The sequence below is a fragment of the Drosophila navojoa genome, chromosome 2 (assembly GCF_054131105.1).
Source record: "Drosophila navojoa isolate 15081-1374.11 chromosome 2, UAZ_NAV_1.0, whole genome shotgun sequence".
In the NCBI taxonomy this organism is placed as follows: domain Eukaryota; kingdom Metazoa; phylum Arthropoda; class Insecta; order Diptera; family Drosophilidae; genus Drosophila; species Drosophila navojoa.
In genome coordinates, this window is record NC_142890.1 from 13256700 (window position 1) to 13276738 (window position 20039).

Sequence of the window (20039 nt, forward strand, 5' to 3'; positions counted from 1 at the left end):
ATTACTATAAGATTAATACTAAGTTAAAAATTCAGCGCAGCAACTGTGGCCTTAAACTTGTACCTTATATATTTTTAGTACAATTTGCAGCCAGAGCAGTTGGGTTTGCTTATCTTTAAGTTCATTTTAGTTGGCTTTAATATGTTTAGCATGCAGTTAAAAGTTTTCCATTCAAGTTTTTAATTTTCAAATAAGTGTTCACGTGTTGGCTACGTGATAAACTAGTCTATTCCGGTTAACTACAACTACGAAAACTTATTTTTAGATATAGTCTGCTTTAGCATAGCAACAGACCAGCAGACGGAGGAGTGGGACTTTAAATATTTGTAATTGAGTAGAAGTTGTAATACTTTTAGAAACATGGATTCGGTTTACAGAGTTTCTAGCGAGTGCAAATTACATTTCAAGTCCAAGTCGAGTCCAGAAATTAGAAATATAAAGCACAAATATAAACAAACTGAAACACAAGTCAACAAGTCTAGCGATGCTTCGAGCAACGTAAACAAAATTTGCAAAAGGCAATTAAAATTTCGTTTTATTTTTTGCCCAAAAATTTGCTGTAGCTTTTTTTTTCATTTTTATTTTTCTAATCAAATTTCTCACATTGTCGAGAGTAAACAATAAACAGCATATGCTGGCTTCGCCCGAATACGCTAATCAGTGAACTTACATTCATAACTTCTGAGACAATTATTACACATACGCCTCGTGTGCTCGAGAAAAAAATTATAGCAGCTGCTGCCCACGTGAACGGCCCATACACAATTGTAATCTACGGTATCTAGGTGTGTGTGCCTTCCCAATCGGCAGACTTAATTCTTACGTGCAGCGACCCCCACTTGTCGATCACGTGTAGTAGACTCGCCTCAGTCGCTTCAAGCGATAATTCACTTGCTGAATTGAAGGCGGCCTGCGTCAAAGCAGCTCGCGGGGAAAAGTACCGGACGGCATAAAAAAAAGAGGGGCTCGACGCATAAGTTTCGGGCGTGATCTCTGCACCAGATTAAGCTGCTGACGTTCCACTAAGATGACGTACTTAGCTTAAATGTCTGGCATGCGTCCGATTTATTACATAAGACTAAATGTTAAGTTGAGTTTCAAAACAAGAAACGCACGCAATCAAAATACCCTTTGGACACTGAAATCTATTTCCATAAGGCGGGCGGAAGCACAGCTCGTTGCCAAGTGGAAAAATTTAGAATACCCTGTACTCGTTATAGACTCAATGACATATACAATGGCATACAAAATATGACCAAATATAGATGATCTTGATATCATATATCTAGTAAAAATATTATATATTAAACACTTTGCGTGATTATAATAGCCCTTTTTAAATTACTTTTTAAGACATGAGCTAAAAAAGAGTAGTAAAAGTAGTCTAGAAGTTTATATGTCAGACGGCAACTCAAACAGCTTACATAGATAAGATATATAAATTACGTTTAATTATTGAGTACGCAATTGAAGTGCATTCCATATATATATGAACACTTTACAGGGTATCACTGAACAGAGTCCCAAATTATGCGCTTATTATAAATATATTGAAATATATTTCAGCTACCCTAATCTTACTTATTGGCACAAATAACTTTATGCAGGGTATTACCAAGTCGGGCATGCTTACACATGTATATCAGTATTCAACTATTAAAGATATATTTCAATGGTTCAACTTTCCCTATGTATCTCACATAAGTTTCTGCAGGGCATCAGCGAGTCGTGCATGCTCCAGCTGATCGCAGTCTTTAGTGTTTCACCAAACTCAGCGCATATTATGTCAGTGCACAAACTCTCGCTTTGGCGTATTCCCCGAACACGGAGACAACACGTGACACAGTCCCAGCGAACGTATGACCAATCCATCCGCCTCGCCAGTCGTCGATCGTTTATGATCGCGCCGGGTGCGAGGAGCGAAATTGCGAGCGAATTGTTTTTGTGTTCTTGTTAGCTTTATAGATAAACGTTTGGACGCGAAGCGAAGCGACGCGATGTTTCGGCAAGACGTTCGGCCCCCGTCAGCCAGACATTACTAACAAATTCCGACACCGTTCCGCTCTTCGCCTGTCGCTCACATGAAAAAGTATTTAAATGAGGAATTATACGGTATGACAAATCAGAATCGCAATAATTGTGAAACGGTAAACGTCTCGCAAGGCAGGAGAGAAATCCGCATATATATATATATACACCAAACATCTGTTTGCCAACGGAAGCTGAGCGACTATACGACTATACAAATCCGAGGTAAGCACAAAGCACCAAGTGTCTAAATTTAATGCGCCCAGGCATCTAAATATTTAAAGCATATACTTAACGCATTATATGCAGCGTGACAAGTAGAAAAATTTGTAACACTTCCGTTTCGCATATTTGCTCGCAGAAATATGGCCACTGCTCACTTGCCCATCCAGAAGTACAAATACTACGAGCACAATGGAGAGCCGGGCTGCCAGGGGCTGGACGAGGTGAACCGCATGTTCCGGAACTTCTGGGATCCGACCGCCTACTGGATGTGCGATAAGCAGGGCACGCGCGCTCGCTTCCTACGCTGCCCCAAGTCGCAGCTGTACTCGGAGGAGCTCGGCCGCTGTGTGCACTACACGGAATGGAGATGGACGGACCCAAAGGAGCCCCCAAGTCGTCCACAGTCCTAGGCACAATTAGCTCGCCAGCTCGCTCACTCTCATTATTTATACATAGAACATAACTTATATATTTAATTTAACATTTAAGTCGTATTGTTTTTAAAAAACATTTTACTTTATAAGTGCAAAAAATACACACAAATGAGAATATCAGTACAAAATCAAAAAGTATTTTTATATTTCATCTATATATATATATATGTATATATATATATATATACGCATATATATGTATATATAACTTAGATCAAGGTGTCTTTATCCATTGCTTAACAATTTCGAGCATTGTTTAGAATTATTTGTGAGCATAATTTATAATCATCCGTCATCAATTTAACTGGAATGCAAATGATTCACACAAAAAGGGAATGTTGCCGTTATTGGAAATCGGAATAGCAATATATAGAATAGCAAAAACTCAATTATATGCAGGTTGTGCGACATATAAATAGCTGCCCTAATTATGTTTTCATTCTGTTAACGCTTGCAGCTAGTTGTAATTGAACTAACTACTTTCAAACTAAATAATTAATCGCCCGAGGGCTGAGTGTTTCTGGGCGAACGACATCAACGTATTGTTGTTGGGGTTTCGGCTAAGAAATGAAAGGGAATTGAATGTCGAGGCTCTGTTGGCCCTTTAGAGCTCCACATGGGAGCCTTCCTTGTTGATCACCTTGAGCTTCTCCTTCTTCGGAGGCTTGGTGTCAACGGGAATCTGCTCCTCCACAGGCGCTGGCTTCTTTGGCACTGAGCGCTTTGTTGTCTCTGGTTTGGGTGTGGAACTTGTTTCTTTCTTTGTTGCCGGCTTGGGCGTTGTTGTTGTTGTTGTTGTTGTGGTGGCTGGTTTGGCTGTAGTGGTCTTTGGCTTGGCAGTTGTCGTAGTCGTTGTTGTTGTTGTTGTTGTGGTCGTCGTCGTCGTGGGTTTTTTGGTTGTCGTAGTTTGGGGCTTTGGCGTTGTGGTAGTTGTAGTTGTTGTGCTCGTGGTAGTCTTTGGTGCTGCCTTTGGCTTGGGCTTGGCAGTTGTCGGTGGAGCGCCAACAGACGCCTCCAGACCGCCCTCGACGCGCACATTACGCACCTTGACGGTGGGCTGCTTGGCCGCCTTGGGGGACTTGACACGGGCCAAATAGTGATTGAAGGGCGAGCCCAGATATAAATGATCCTGGAACTCGAGCACATGTGAAACACCCACCACGGACTTATCGAATCCGTGCAGCGAGCCTACAATATTGCCATTCCAGTCCACGCGAACCACTGTGGTGCGCTTGGGTGCCAAGAACATGGCCATCTCGCCGTGACCGACAAAGTGCACAAAACGCTGCGAGAACTTATTCGGGTACACGCTGTTGATGTAACGGAAGGGCAGCTCGAAGAGCGCAAGCATGCGGGCCAGGAACAGACGGATGGTGGGGAAGCGCGAAAAGAGCGAGAAGCTGGGAGGATGCTCGCTGTCAGCGCTGGACACAAGGGGCACCCAAATGCCGTCGGCGTCGGGAGTCAAATTATCGGGCAAGCCAGGCAGACCCTCAACAAAGACTTCACTCTGACCGCTCTTGGGGCCCTTCAGGTAATACTTTGTCAGACGCATTGCTCCCGTCTCAGCCACCACAATGAAATCTTCATTCGGGCTCAACGCCACACCGTTGGCAAAGAACAGTTCGTCAAGCAGCACTTCGCTGACGTTCTTGGCCCGATTGTATTTGAATAGACTGTAAAGAGAAATCATTAGAGAAAGGCGAAGGGTGAGGCGAGCGCTAGGTCAAACAGAAACCGGTTTGAGCGGCAACCGTTCGTTTAAAATATTAAATGAACTCACCGCCCAGATGGATTAGCCAAAGAGGCAAATATAAGATCTTGAATAGTGAAGTCTGAAGAAGAATCGGTCCAGTAGATCTCACCCTCCTTGCTAACGGTCACTGAATTGAAGACCCTGGCTCGCCGATTGATGCTCTTGCCAGGCAGCTCCTGAGTCGGCGACACCAACAGTTTCTTCTTGTTTGTGGTTAAATCAACTTGCCACAGTCCATAGTAGGCATCGGCGACGATCAGATTATTGCCTTGGGTATCGAATGCCATGCCCAGCGGGCGACCACACTTCGCCTCCTCAAATACTTCGGCTACCAGGGGACTATTGATATTAGCGAGTATCCTTAATACGCAGTCAGAGTACTTACCGCAGGGCTCGCCGAATTTGGCTACATGCGTCACATGGTTGGATGTCAGCTTGATGATCTCACCACCATGTAGGCCAGTGTAGATCTCATTGTTGCGCACGATTAGGCACTCCGGTCCATAGATGCGGCCCTCCAGCAAACGCTCAGCGCCCTCCAAGTGAAAGTTGGACTCGAGGGCTCCCTTCAGTTCTTTGGGTGGGGCAACACTGTGCAAGAATGTGTTAGTATTATTTATTAAATATGTATATAAATTAGGCGAGCTGTAGCTTACATGAAATCTTTATAGGGGAAAGTTGTCCGCGGGGGCAGACCCGGGAACAAAATAATAATTAGAAAGAAAATCATGAAATTCATGATTCTCAGACGTATTGACCGCAAGAGTCCCATGATTAGGTATGTATATAAAGCAACTAGCCCTTTTAACTAACTAAACAAAGTAATTTATAGTAAATGGCAGCACCGGCCAAGAAAAAAACCAAAATCGACACGACGGCAAAGTTCAAGAGGAAAACGCAAAAGTCATCGCACCGGTGCAGTTAAAACAGGGCTGCAAAGCAAACAATACTTAAGCCGCCTATTAGATATGTGCTGATGGAGCATGACTAACCAAATTAATGTTAATTGAAAATTATCATTGCGAGAAAAATTAAATATTTTTTAATGGACTTCTAAGCAATGCTTTATTTATAACTTTACTGTACAAGCAAATACTAATTTATTTGCAGTATATTTTGGCTGGCAGAAATATATACTGGCAGAAATATATACTAAGTAATCGATTATCGAGCGCCCTCCACCATGTGAACTAGTTCATATTGCTGAACCACACAGTAAATTGAGTGCTCTTGTTTTTGTGGACGACGCAGTTGATAATGAGCGACAATCTGATCAGTAAAGAGGAAGCCTACGGCATGGAGCAAGATCAAGATCTGGGCGGCAAGCATTACTCCCGCTGTAGCAGCGCGGGCAGCACCCATACACCCAACTCTTCGGCGCACAATTCTGGTAAGCAGTCAGCGTCATCTTCACTGATTCGTTTGTTTTTGTTTGTTTTCAATGCGAGCGTGACGATCAGCTGATAATAATGATGGTGGCATTGAGTTTCCGCCTCTGTTGTTATTTCTGGTATCCATTATCAGCGCGTAGCATTTTATTACATTTGCCCGACCTCTATCTATCTATATCTCTCTCACTCTGTCTCGGTCTCTTCCCGCGCACACAGACGACGATGACGACAGCGGCGATGCACGACACATGGGAGCTACAAATTCGAATTCGAACTCTTCGCTGAGCTACAAGGAGCGCCGACGCTCGGCTCACACCCAGGCAGAGCAGAAGCGTCGGGATGCGATCAAAAAGGGCTACGACAGTCTGCAGGAGCTGGTGCCACGCTGCCAGCCAAACGACTCGTCTGGCTACAAGCTGAGCAAAGCGCTGATACTGCAGAAGTCCATCGAGTACATTGGCTATCTGAATCAGCAGAAAATCAGGCAGGAGGACGAGAGCGCCGCTCTGCAGAAGGAGGTGACGGCGCTGCGTATCATACAGAACGGCTACGAGACCATGCTGCAACATCAGCAGGCCAATCCGGGGCCCGAAGAGGCGCGTCTCACAGACGAGGCCAAATTTCAAGTGGTCAGCAAAATGCGAGCCAAATAGTCGCACTAGAAATAACCCCGTGACAATCGCTCACTGACTCGTGTTTCACAGTTTCAGGCAATACTGGACGAAATGTTTGAGACATTCCAGAACATACCGATGGATAACTTCAAGCAGCTGACAAGCGGCGTCATACCCTGGCTGGAGGAGCACTGCAAGCCGCACATTCTGCGCAACATTCTCAGCCGGACGCTGCAGCAGATGGCGCAGGAGACGCAAGAGAAGCAGCAACAGGCCATGGACCAGGAAACTGGGGAGGGCTTCAGTTGAATCCCCTTGTTGTCGTTTGTTTTTTCGGTCTTGTTTCTGTTTTTGGTAAATGCTTTCATTAGTAAATGCGTCATTTAGTTGTAAAAGCGTGCGATATAAAGGGGCTAACATTGACTTTTTGGCTTAAGCTTAAAGATTAGATAAATGCTACAATTAGATAAGAGATTTGCCTACATATACTTAGCTTAGGGCGTGCCTGCCGCGCGCACTCAGAATCTGGCGCACAATCTCCATCTGCTCAGTGGCCTTCAGCAGAGTCAGCAGCTGGAGCAGCACATTCAATGTGTACGCCTTGAAGCGAGCCACTTGCTCGTCGACTGCTAACGCCGTCAGCAGCTGCAGCTGGTAGCGCTGCATCCTGTCCGCCGTCCAGACATGACGCGCCTCGTGCTGCAGCTTGAGCACGCCCGCTTGCATGGTGAACAGCAAAGCCTCGTAGAAGTTGTCGTCCTTCAGCTGCGACGCCTTCTTGGCGCTGGCCAAGAGCACGGCCGGAAGATCGCAACGGAACTCGTGAGCGCGCACAAAGCATGTGGCCGCCAGTTGACGCACATGCTCGCATCTGTGGCGCAGCAAACGCCAGCTGAGCCGGCGAAAGCGCTGCAGTAACTGCGTCGACCGCTGCGGCTGGCCAGTGGTGCACAGGTGCTCCACCTTGGACAGAAAACCCAGGAACAGTATAATGGAGGATGTGGCCTTATCGCCACTGCAGCAGTTCAGCATGTACTCGCAGGCCTTGGGCAGCTGGCAGGCCAGCTCCTCGTAGTTCATTTCACTGGGCTCCCACTCTAGCTTCGTGTCGAACTCTGTCGCCTGCCGCTGGCCCACCAGCTTGCCAAGTGTCGCCCCGAAGAGCTGCAGCGCAGCATTCGAAATGGTCCACTCGGTGTAGTCGATGTACCCAATGGCCACCAGCATGATCTCGTTGTAGTACTTGCACATGGCCGGCCGCAGTTCCGTGTCCCGCACCAGCACGCACAGATAATGCAGCGCCAATGCCTCCCAGAGGTCGTGGTTGCTGCTGCCGGCTGCTTCGTCGCTGGCGCTGCCATTGAGCCGCTCCAGTATGCGCTGCACCGCTCGATGCAGCAGTGTGCGCTGGCGCGGATCATCGTTTTTGAGCACGTGCAGAAACATTATGGAGAAGCCGGCGCCGCGTCGCGTGGTGCTCACCTGACGGCACTCGGAGAGCAGCTCTCGCTCAAGACAATCGTGCAGCAGCTCAAATGCTCGATCCCCGCTGGGAACACTGCTGGTAATGGCGCGCGTCAGCCTGCCAATGCTCAGGCCAGCTGCCTCGATGGCGCCCTTGTGCCGGCACCGAGTCAACACGGCCACATTAATGTCCAAGCAGCGCTGCAGTGCCTCACAGTCGGGCATGCCAGCCGGGGCAGAGCGAAGCAGCGCACAAGCCAGGCTGGTGGCCAAGTCACAGCTTGCCTGCAATGAAGGTAATAGATTAAGGAGAATTGCAAAGAAACGATTGCGGAGACACCCACCTTCAATGTCAGCCAGAAGCTCATGAGCAAATATTTGCGACACGCCTCGTGATCCTCGTCGGCCACGTAGGCGCTCTCACTGACCAGCAGCTGCAAGCTCTCGTCCATGTCCTGGAAACTGGCGGCTGATGGCTCCGTCTCCGCCTGCCTCGCATTGGCCAAGTTGAGAAACTTCAGAATGACGTTCAGTATCCTCTCGAGCAGCGGCAAGAGCTCTGCTACATCTGCTTCCAGACTAATCCGACCACCGCTGACCAACTCGTTCAGAACACAGATGTGGCCAAAGAGATGCCCGCCGTCGCTTTTTGTGGTCTTCAGTGGATCCAGCTGGAATGCATCGAATTTGTGCGTCAATTGCTGTAGACATTGGTCGTAGAGGCTGTGGTTCAGCTGTGGATCAGCACCGCTGCGAACCACCAGCTGCGCATAGAGCGAGACCAGGGAGCACTCATCCACATCGGAGCTGAGGCAGAGCGTCAGGCAACGCTCGTTGCACTGCACGCTGTCCACGTGGCCCAGTTCGAGCAGAAGCGAAACGGTCAGCTCCAGAGCATCGTCGAAGCCTTGCGGATCGTCAAGGGACTTGAACAGCAACTGCGCCACGGACTTTGGCTGGAAGACGCCATGATCCAGCAGGAAGGCGCCCAGCTGCTGATTCTGCTGGGTGCTGCACATCTTGGCATTCTTGGTCACGCGCGTGCTGTATAGGGATTTGTGCAGGATTTCGAGCATTTTCAGGGCGAATATTTTGGGCTGATATACGTCGGAGAGGATGTCCTGCTCCAGCAGCTCCTGTTGCTGCCGGAAGAACCGCTTAATGTCGTTGGCCAGTGCATCGCTGCCAGCGCCTCCATCCACCCTCAAGGCCCTGCTGAAGTGCTTGGCCGTGTGGTTGATAATGTTCGGCATCTTGCCCAGCATTGTGTTGCGGAATTCGGAGCTCTCCACGCCACGATGACGCTCCATGAAGCTGTAGAAGAAATCCAGGCAATCCTCGACAGCGAAATTGGCGAGATTCTCCACCAGGAACTTAAAGATCAACAACTGCGCCTCCGTCTCGAATCCGCTGCAATTGGTCAACAATTCCGTGCTGATCTTGAAGAAATGCAGCTTGGATGCCACATAGATCTCCTTGGCGAACATGCTGAATATGAGTATGAGGCGCTGCTGCTCGCTGGCCGACCGAGCCGACTCCGAGCTGGCCAGGAACTCCACAATCTCTGGCTTCGCCTGCAGCAGCTGAAAGAGAGCATCTCGTTGCTGTATGCGCAGAAACCACTGCGAGTGAAAGTTTTGAATCTCCGCTATGTTGCCATTAACCAGCAGCTCCACAGCCAGATTGAGCAGAGCTGCCGAGCGCTGACTGCTCAGGCTCTTCACTGGATACTGACTGGCCGCACGCAGGCCCTTGTAGCTCAGACTCAAGCGCAGGCCTGCAAAAAACTCCGACTCGTCGTGCCCGCTCGCAGCCAGCAGCTGTGGCAGCCCATGGGAATTGAGTATGCCGCTCAGCAGGTAGTATTTGTTCCGATTCGTCCACGGCCAGAACTCCACGATGAGGCGAAAGTAGGCAAAAGCGCGTTTTTCCTGTTTGCAGCAGTGGTTGAACAGCGTCAACGTTTCCTCTCGCGAGCCAACCTGACTCTGACGCTGCAGGCAGTGGTAAAAATGCTCCAGATGCAGCCTCAGAAGCTGTAGCTTCGTAAACTTCTTGACCAGCAAATTAGTGGCCTTTAATATATGCACCAGGCTGCTGTCATTGTGCTGCAGGGCCGCAATGATGGCATCCATGCACTTGTCCTCTATCAGCTGGGCATCCAGTCGCGACCAATGGTTGGTCAGCAGAACCGCCTGCAGCATGAGAAACGCCTGCGGTTGATCATACGAGAGACGCTCAGGCAGATTAGAGAAATGCTCGTCCGCGAGCTCATATTTGTGGACGATGTGATAATAGACGCGGAAACTGACGTTTAGGGCAGCCTGATTAATGCTGAGTGACTCCGATTGGTTGGCCTCCTCGAAAATTTGGGCTGCGAGCTGGTCGGCCACCTCCTTGGGCACGCCATCGCCTAGGGACTGTGGGTGGGGGTGGTAAAACGCAGTCGATACACAAAAGTAAGTTATTTAAACCGGCAGAGCAACCTACCTGCAAATAGGAAAGACAGTCATTGTGGCTTTTGGATTTTGTCTCGCCTTTGGGAATTGTCGCAGCCATTGTTAAACAGGACCCGCCTGGCTAACGGAGTGGTTGGAGCAAACTAATAAATAAATTAAACAAAACTCTTATACATTCCGACTACACGTGCAGAGTCATCGTTGGCTATTTATCGATAACAGCGATGAGTAATCTTCGAAATAGGCATTTGCCCGCTTATTGGCATGCGGTCTCACTGGCATAGTGCTTCAGTTCAAGATGGCGAACGATGCGAGCAAGCTATTGCTATCTTCAAACCAAGAAAAAACCAGTCATTATACGTAAATAAACATGATTCAAGGTGAAATTTGTATATTTTTCACTAACCACAACCTTTTGCTTCCACAGCTACCTGAAGGAATTCCGCGTGGAACAGTGTCAATCGTTCCTGCAGCACAAATGTAACCAGCATCGCCCATTCGTTTGTTTTAATTGGCATTTTCAAAATCAGCGTCGTCGGCGACCCGTGCGTAAACACGATGGCACATTTAACTACAGCGCTGATAATTATTGCACCAAATATGATGAAACAACTGGAATCTGTCCTGAGGGCGATGAGTGAGTATTAACGCTGTTCAAAGTGTGACGTCTGGCTGGGTGAACTGTGAAGACGCCAACGCGAGCAATCAACGACGTAGTATTTTTTCATTTCCTCTTTGCGCTCAATTTTCTTTGCAATGTGTGTGTATCTCTTGGCTTCGTGTTTACAAACAAAAACTTTTCGTGCGAGTGTGGAGAGGAATCAGCGTATCATCGACTAGCTAAAAGTGAAATTAAATAGCCACTATTTCTATATATGCCAGTGTCTGTGTATGTGTTTGTGCGTAATCTAATAACACCCTAAGCAGAGGTCAATGCTAACGGCCGCCCATAGAATGCAAAAGTGAAAGTGATTTAGGCGATATAGCAGCTCGAGCTCGGAAATTCTAATCGGCAAGTGTCTCGACTGAGGGTTGTTGCTCTCGCACACACTCTCAAGTGCGCAGCGACAGTTATAGCTGCTACAAGTGTGTGCGTCATTGTTTTTATTGCGTTTTGCTTTTGCGCGTTTTTCCTTCAGTTTATTTTGGTTTTCCCCCGGCGGCGGCATCATAGTATGTAGTAAAAGCAGTACTGGTAGCTTCAAATGTACAGTTATATTGGGCAAAGCTTTCCCGCAAAGCTTTGAGCAACGAACGTTGAGCACAAAGCAAGAGAGAGCGAGTAATAGTAAAATAATACGCAATTTCATATTCTGCAATAACAGAAACAACAATCCTGACCCTGACTTGTATTGTGAATATATATGTTTGTGTCTGTGCGTGTGTGTGTGTGTGTGTGTGTGTGTATGTAGGTGGGTGCTGATTCACCCAATTGCTTTTATAACCGTAGGTTGGGGATGAACGGCTGCGTCGCTATTTTTAGCCTGCGGTTCAGTCCTTCTGTGCGTCACTTAACAATTCTCCCTCCATTATTTTTCGCCCAGATGCCCATTCCTACACCGCACTGCCGGCGACACAGAGCGTCGGTATCATTTACGCTACTACAAGACATGCATGTGCGTCCACGATACTGACAGCCGTGGGTACTGTGTGAAAAATGGTGTCCACTGCGCTTTTGCGCATGGCATGCAGGATCAGCGTCCTCCAGTATATGATATCAAAGAGCTGGAGACACTGCAAAATTCGGATATAACGTTAGACGGCACCAATGCACAAAACGCGCTCGATAAGGAACGGAATCTAATGAACGAGGATCCCAAATGGCAAGACACCAACTTTGTGCTGGCCAACTACAAAACCGAGCAGTGCAAGCGTCCGCCTCGCCTATGTCGCCAGGGCTATGCCTGTCCACAATACCACAACAGCAAGGACAAACGTCGCTCGCCCAGAAAGTACAAATATAGGTGAGTCTGCTTAGTTAATCGTAGCTAAACATTTTTATTACCATTTCGCAATGCCTTCGCAGGTCAACTCCATGCCCCAATGTCAAGCACGGCGAGGAGTGGGGCGAGCCGGGCAACTGTGAGGCCGGTGACAATTGCCAGTACTGTCACACTCGCACCGAACAGCAATTTCATCCGGAAATCTACAAGTCCACAAAATGCAACGACGTACAACAGGCTGGCTACTGTCCGCGCAGCGTCTTCTGTGCTTTTGCGCACGTGGAACGTAAGTAGTGCAGACATTGGCTGAATCATTTTATAGATAAGGTTCTGTAGACTTAAGACGCTGTTTTCCACAACCATAGCGGGCGGCTAGTGAACTAGTGTATATTAGTCTAGTCAATATAGATTAGGTTCACATGTTACCTATATACGTATTTTGGTTGATATTGTTTAATTGTTTACTTGTCTTTTACTCACTTTCACACATTGATCACACATTTGTGTAAAACCCTTAAAATTAAATGCAATCAATGCAACAATCGAATGCGCTTTGCTGCTTGAATCCATATTCCCCCCACCTCAAGCTTATCTGGTCAACGAGCAGAAGATGCGTGATCAAGAAATTGCTTTGAGCGAACTCATTTCCAATGGCTTGTCCGGTTTGAAAGTGCAGGATGAGGTGTCTAATGGCAAGCTGTCAACAGGACTGCTCCAGCTGAGCAATAATGTACGTATTATCAAATTGCAAATCAGAAATCAGTGTGATTGATCTCCCCCTATACATTACTTTGTTGTGTGTGTACATATGTGTGTGCGTCAAGCATTTCGCTAACACTCTAACCCCACTCCACTCGATCATCAGCTAATCCCAGCTAACAGCATCAAATCGCCAGTCATTGAGAAATATGTCCCGCTCTCATTTTGTTTCTTCGTTTCTCTTTGTTTGATTCTCTATTTCGTAGTTATTAAATATTGATGGTAATAATACAACCAACAAAATGTTGGTAGATGCTTTGGAAAATACAACTAATTCCAGCAAAATCTTAAATATATCACTACCACTGGACAGCCATCGTGAGTAATATATACTTTACATTGAATTTTGCATTGTTTTCAACAATGGTTGTGGACAAATTGACAGCGCATAAGAATAAAAAAAGAAAGAAAACAAAACAAAACGAAAGAAATAATTCAAATACTATACACACTAACTAAAACCAAACTAACGCATTTTCTTTCTGAAAACTATTCCAAGCAGCCTGTACATTGGACGATCCACGCGAGAACTCGCTATCGGCAAGTGTGGTTAACAATAGTTTATTAACACGTTCCTCGGCGCCAATTAACATTCCTAATACAACACTAAGTAACTCCATTAACGGTGAGTCACTGTCGACAAATTAACAAGTCTGTACCATGCTAATTTCATTTATCCACTCTTCGCAATATAGACTTCAATTCAGGTGGCTTTGCCGTCAACATTCCCAGCAGCTCGCTCACCTATAGCCCAACAAATCATGCCAATCTCTTCAATGTGTATGGCGCATCCAATAAGCTAAGCAATTCCCTTTCGGCCGCCACGCAAAACGATAGCAATAGCCTATTTTTTCCATCGCGCATCATATCGCCTGGATTTGGCGACGGATTATCTATAAGTCCATCAGTTAGAATATCAGAATTGAATACCATAAGGGATGACATCAACAGCAGCTCGGTGGGCAACAATCTGTTTGAGAACACGCTGAATACGGCAAAGAATGCATTCAGTTTGCAATCTCTGCAGTCTCAAAATAATACCGATTTGGGTCGCATGACCAACGAGTTACTTACAAAGAATGCGCAAATCCAAAAGTTATCCGGACGTCTTGAGGAGCTCATGTGCAAGCTGCAGATAGCCGAAATGCATCGCGACAAAGCCAAACAGGATGCACTGGAGTGGAAGGACCGGCACGATCTAGTGCAAAGGCAGCTCAATTTGCCTGGCGAATTGCGCGACCTATCCATACAAAAGCTTAAGCAATTGCAGGTAAGTTGCTTGCTTGAAATTTCAAATACCTAACAAGAAAAATACTTACAACAACAATTTGTAGTCAAAACTGCGCACGGATTTGGAGGAGGTAGACAAAGTATTATACTTGGAGAATGCCAAGAAGTGCATGAAATGTGAGGAAAACAATCGCACCGTTACGCTGGAGCCCTGCAATCATCTGTCCATTTGCAATACGTGCGCTGGCTCTGTTACCGAGTGCCCCTATTGTCAGGTGCGGGTAATCACAACGCACACATAGAATTTGTTTCAACCGTTCCAGGACTATAAGTGAATAGCTGCCGTGTCCAGTTGGTGTAAAGTCTGGTCTCAGTGACAACGGGCGAGGGAAACAGAATACTTTAATCGTAAGCAGAAAGTTGATTGACTAGCAAAGGCAGAGCTTACACATATGCTTATATATTATTTATATTTATCTATATGCAAATTAATTATCTTGGATATTAGCAATTACTAGGCACAAAATATGTAATTCGTTTAGCAAGCTGCTAAGCATTTGAAGTTTACTAATCGTCGAAATAGCGCTACTGAAAACTTCTTTAATTCATTTTTTATCTATACATTTATTTTTTTTTTAATGTTTGGTTTGTTTGCCATTTTTAGTTTTGTGTTTATTCTTTGTTTAGTCGTCTTGTTTATATATGCAACGCGTATATAAACAAATTTCTAATTTTCATTTAGTCCATGACATTTTATTTTGTACGGAAAGCATTTCCACTTTTATATCTGTATTCGAAAATTGCTAAACATGCAGTCACTACTGACCAGTTAATTAAGGAAACAAAACCATTTACTTCTATATGATATACACGTAAACGCTCATGTAATATGTGACGTAAAAGTTTTTTGACGCCGCTTAAATTTAAAAGAAAGAAATAATTAACTAACAACAAATGAAGAACCACCAGTGATTTTTATAAACCAATTGTCTAACAACTTATATTTGTAATTTTTTTTAGATATGTTCAAATGAAATGTAAACAAATCGAAAATGTAATTAAGAGATCTCTAGGCAAGGTTCGAATTTTAGCGTCTTTAATCAAAGATCTTTGAATGACAGAATTCAAAGCAAGTTTTGCAGGGACGCACAAAATAATGATAATTGTAGAAACATCCACGATAGTATTAAATCTATCTTTGACATTTGATCAGTTTGGACCGTTTTTCAGGCCACATTATACTACTATGTGAAAATGAAAAAGAAAAGAAAAGAAAAGAAAACTCCTTTATTTCTCATGTTTAGCCAGCAACAAATATAGAAACTGTTTCTGCATCAAATTATCTATAGATAATAATTAATAATTAAATCGAACACGAACACATTAACATTTTTTAATAATTTGTATCTGGTGTATTTCAATTTTATACTCTACTAGGTTACTATGTGATTTTGTTAGTGCTTTAAGTACGTTTTTTTTTTTTTTGTTTGGTAATAATTTAAAATATTTTTTATTTTCACATTTAAATTAAATGAGAAGCTTCCATTGAAAGGCAGGTCAAAAATCAAATGATAAACAATTTGTCAAAGTCGAAAATATATATTGATGGCCAATATTTACTGTACAAGAATATTAAATACAAAATATTTACAAAACAAAACAAAAATAATAAAGTGTGTGATGCTAAAGATATAACAATAAATGTAACTCCAGACAGCGAATTCAGTCTATGATAAATGTTAACCGAATCTAATCTAAACCCGTCTTCAGCATATTTTTCGCGAATACAAAAATTTAATGTAATAATGTAGCTTATGACAAAGTTGAGCATATATATTTAATATAATGAACTCTAATGTATTATTAGGTATTTAACTAATGGAAAACAAGTTGATCACTTAGGGCATGAAACTGGACCTAACTATCTAAGTATGAATTTCACATGCAGAAACTTAGGCATTTATTGAAAGTAGTAATACAAACATAAACACTCGAAAGATAATCAAGATGAATACAGTTAAAAAAAAAAATATATATATATATATATATAAATAATAAATATATATTTTGTAGCGAACTAGCTAAGCAGCGCAAAGGCTTTTGTGTGTATGTAGTAGCCAAAAATTAATTAACTAAAGAATAATTAAATGTGCATGTTATTGTGTGTGTTGCAATGAAATGCTTTAAAATTATTACTGCGCTACACAGGCAAAAGTGAATCCAAAAACAAAACACATCAAATATGAATACAAAATGGGAAAGACAATTGTTAGAACGTTTGAAGACATGCAGGAACCACAAAGAAAAACATGATTACTAATTGGTTTTATAATGGAGCTGTTGAGTGCTTAACTCGAATGATTGCTTCAACTCGAAGCTGCTTTGAAATAAACCCCCTAACTCCGACTATTTGGGCACAACGTATTTATAGCAATAAACACAAATCTTCTGAAGAAGCACAAACATTGTATTACTTACTAGCCAAGCAATTAACAACAACAACTCACACATTTGAATCTTTTCATGACAACTCAACAATACAAATCAAATAACTAATTAACTGAGACATATACACGCAATGTATGGGAAATGTTGTATATTTTGTATACGCTACTGTAAGAGTGATCTTTATGTGATTTTGAAACTACTTGAATATGTGATCCAGAAATATATTAAAAAAACAAAAAATATTAAAAAAAAAAAAAAACAAACAAAAAAAACTTATGAATGAACAAAAATATATGAATATACATTTATGAAAGCTCTCGCCAGCAGCAGCAGCAGCTAATGAATTGTTACCAACTAAACTGAACTTGATGTACAACAACATAAATAAACAAAATAAATAAAGCTCCAGCTCCATTTAGAAACAATAATAAAACATACGAACACACACACACACACACACACACAGACACTTATACATTGAGCGTTCGCCAGGCAGACAAAAGCAAAAAGAAAGAAAGAGAAAACAAAACGAGTTGATAAAAAATTATGAAATTTAACTTAAACAAACAACAAAAATAAATGTCTAAAATATCAAATGTACTTCTAGTTAGACTTAGTGTTCTATAAAAAATAATGCAAATAATTAATAATAAACAGACAAAGTGAAAAAGTCAAGATTCTAAAATGCAATTATGTAGAATTAGTGTAATAATGAAATGTTTGCTACTAGTTGTTTCATAGTTAATACACATAACAAATTATTTAAATGAAACTGTAACTAAAGGTTTAAAACTCTATTGAGAGCGACAGTTAGTGAGGGAGGGAGAGAGGGAGATAGGGAAGAAAATATGAATTTGAAATCAACAAACGCAGAAAACATTGAACACCGATAAGGAATTAACAGTTAACCTTGCAACTGAAAAGTACTGTCATATTATGATCAAATGAAATCAACTATATATTTATATATATATAGCAATAGGAATTGTAAAACAGCCCACAATACAAAGTAACAAATGGAAACAAGCAATTGATTATATTATTTAATATGATATGTGTCAACTAATTAACTCTAAACAACAAATACCATTTACTAGCAATTTTTACACAATACGCGTATGCTGAACTATTGATACAATTTAGACAGCTCTACATAAGTGAACCTTTTTACATAGGCTATATAATTTATATAAGAAATTTATAGAATATCTCTGAATGTATTTATGTTGCAGTTGCAGTTGCATAACTCTCTCGTACAAACTAATTAAAATTGACACTGAACTTATGGTTGATAACAACTGAAGCAGAAAACTAATAAGCTCTATTCATTCGGCGAACGAATGTTATGGTTCGTGTCCAGGCTAAGCAAAAAGTATGGCGAATCATACATAATTTTTTTTAGGAATTACCTATACTTGAAGGCATTTCCGTTCCAACAGGCAATTAACGTAAGTCGCTCAACTAAAAGTCTATAATAATTTTTGGATTATTGTTTTTGTATTTGTTTATTTTTTTATTTGGGTGAATAGCAACGTTATCTAAGCACACTAAAAACCATTTCAGATTGCAGTTATGTTCTTCTGTTGCCCGCACAGGCACATGTTGTAGTTAAGCAGAGTTATTAACTAAAGAATATTCTTAATACATATACACCTACATATGAATATACATAAATAGAAAGAGAGAGAGAGAGAGAGAGAGTGGGAGAGAGTTGAAGAGAGCTAATCAATGTTTATATGTAAACGTATTGCTACGTCAAACAATAGACTCGACTGCATTTCGAGGCAAACCAAATCAATTGTGTAATATGAACTAATTAACCAATTAACTGATTAAATATGAAAACAAATGTACGTGTATTCACAATATCCATTATTGACAAACAACTTGTGTAGTAATTTAGTTAACTATCTGCAAATATGTAACAAATAACAAATTGTTTTGAGCCAACAGGCAGGCAAATAAGACTCCGCTCTTCTGTTGGCCTATGAGTACTACTTATGTATACTATGCAATTAACAAATTGATAAATACACTATAAGCATATGGACATACAAAACGCATATATGTATGCATAGATACACCTATATATATATGAATGATTATATATGTATATAAATATATAGATATACTGATTAATAAAAGTGTGTTTAAAGGATCTGTGTGCGCGTTTTATTGTGCAGAGTGCAGACTTGAACGGAGACGACGACGACGAGCAGACAAAAGCAAAGGCGCTTGTGGTTCCCATGCGTGATTTCAATCTGCCCAACAACAGCAACACCAATAGCAACACACACAAAACACACACACACACACACATACACATACAGAGGCCGAGTGAAAAGGGCAATATAAAAAGGCAAAGGCTGAACAACAACGGCAGAAACTCGTAAGAATTTTAAAATGCACGATAATCGTTCAGTGATAGCTAAGCAAGCCGACAATGCCCCGCATCGCCGCACCGTTACCCCCGCCAACGCATTCGCTGCCAACTGACAACGGTGCCTGGCTGCCACTTTAACCTGAGCCCTCTCGCTCTTACTCACTCTCTATGCGCCAGAGACGTGGTCCAGGGAGCCAGTTTGGAAACAAGGTAGACTGCCGCTGCTGCCTGCCTGCTCCTGCTCCTACTGCTGCCTGCTCCTGCTGCTGCCTGCTGCTGCTGTTGCTGCGATATCGCCGCGTTCGCGCGTTAAACACAAGCGCAACAATTTTTATTCTGTCAGCGAACGCGTGCCTGTATTTGTGTGGTCCCGGACTCAAACTGGACTGTGCCTGTGCCTCTGCCTCTGTCTCCGACTCTGACTCTGGCTGTGGCTGTGGCTGTGTGTGGACGTCGCTTGGGTCCTGCTGCCTGCTGCCTGTCGACTGATGATCTTGCGTGGAGATCTCACGCGCATGCGCATGCGCCTTGCCATGCATTCATTCGGGCATATTAGTTGCCCGATCCATTTGGTCCACAATCGTTTGCGTACTGCCCGACTGGCGTATAAATAGTTTTTATGAGCGCAAAAGTGTTGCCATTTTTCATGTTGGGCTAAACGGCTGCAGTCCCACTCGCTCCCCGATTCCCGCCGCCAACTATTTTTAGACCCAACATTTGCGACAAGAGCATCAGCAACAGCAACAGCATCAGCATCAGCTTGAGCTTTAGCATCAGGCTTCCATGTTCATGTTCGGCCGTGTTTCGCACGCTGCACGCTACACGCATTTCCACTCGAAACTTGTTTGGTTGTTGTTGTTGTCCGACGAACGACAGACCGCACGAACGCCCGCCCGCCCGCACAT

At 43.4% G+C, this 20039-nt stretch overlaps 5 protein-coding genes across 6 annotated transcripts; 3 read left to right on the forward strand and 2 right to left on the reverse strand.

The window, feature by feature from the left end:
* The first annotated feature begins 2100 nt into the window (after nt 1–2100).
* Nucleotides 2101–2822, forward strand: LOC115562096 (uncharacterized). The gene has a single exon (XM_089256221.1). It carries the CDS (start codon nt 2394–2396, stop codon nt 2661–2663), a length of 270 nt encoding a protein of 89 aa, XP_089112347.1. The 5' UTR covers nt 2101–2393; the 3' UTR covers nt 2664–2822.
* A 127-nt stretch (nt 2823–2949) lies between these two features.
* On the reverse strand, nt 2950–5392 carry Hmu (adipocyte plasma membrane-associated protein hemomucin). Its single transcript, XM_030382864.2, has 4 exons — nt 5100–5392; nt 4829–5034; nt 4471–4771; nt 2950–4363 (listed from the first exon to the last, which is right to left on the reverse strand). The coding sequence occupies exons 1-4, from the start codon at nt 5213–5215 to the stop codon at nt 3292–3294; spliced, it is 1695 nt and encodes a 564-aa protein (XP_030238724.2). The 5' UTR covers nt 5216–5392; the 3' UTR covers nt 2950–3291.
* Nucleotides 5393–5652: 260 nt separating this feature from the next.
* bigmax (helix-loop-helix-leucine zipper transcription factor bigmax) lies at nt 5653–6843 on the forward strand. The gene is made up of 3 exons (XM_018111136.3): nt 5653–5833; nt 6051–6463; nt 6539–6843. Exons 1-3 carry the CDS (start codon nt 5701–5703, stop codon nt 6755–6757), a joined length of 765 nt encoding a protein of 254 aa, XP_017966625.3. The 5' UTR covers nt 5653–5700; the 3' UTR covers nt 6758–6843.
* Nucleotides 6831–10561, reverse strand: LOC115562102 (uncharacterized). The gene is made up of 3 exons (XM_030382886.2): nt 10403–10561; nt 8257–10332; nt 6831–8197 (listed from the first exon to the last, which is right to left on the reverse strand). Exons 1-3 carry the CDS (start codon nt 10469–10471, stop codon nt 6938–6940), a joined length of 3405 nt encoding a protein of 1134 aa, XP_030238746.2. The 5' UTR covers nt 10472–10561; the 3' UTR covers nt 6831–6937.
* A 29-nt stretch (nt 10562–10590) lies between these two features.
* unk (RING finger protein unk) lies at nt 10591–17023 on the forward strand. 2 transcript variants are annotated; one of them, XM_030382887.2, is made up of 9 exons: nt 10591–10731; nt 10799–11008; nt 11916–12335; nt 12398–12600; nt 12902–13044; nt 13280–13391; nt 13576–13698; nt 13769–14343; nt 14408–17023. In XM_030382887.2, exons 1-9 carry the CDS (start codon nt 10670–10672, stop codon nt 14603–14605), a joined length of 2046 nt encoding a protein of 681 aa, XP_030238747.1. In that variant the 5' UTR covers nt 10591–10669; the 3' UTR covers nt 14606–17023. The 2 variants fall into 2 exon arrangements, with proteins under 2 accessions (XP_030238747.1, XP_030238748.1); XM_030382888.2 differs by lacking the exons at nt 12902–13044; nt 13280–13391.
* Nucleotides 17024–20039: the final 3016 nt, after the last annotated feature.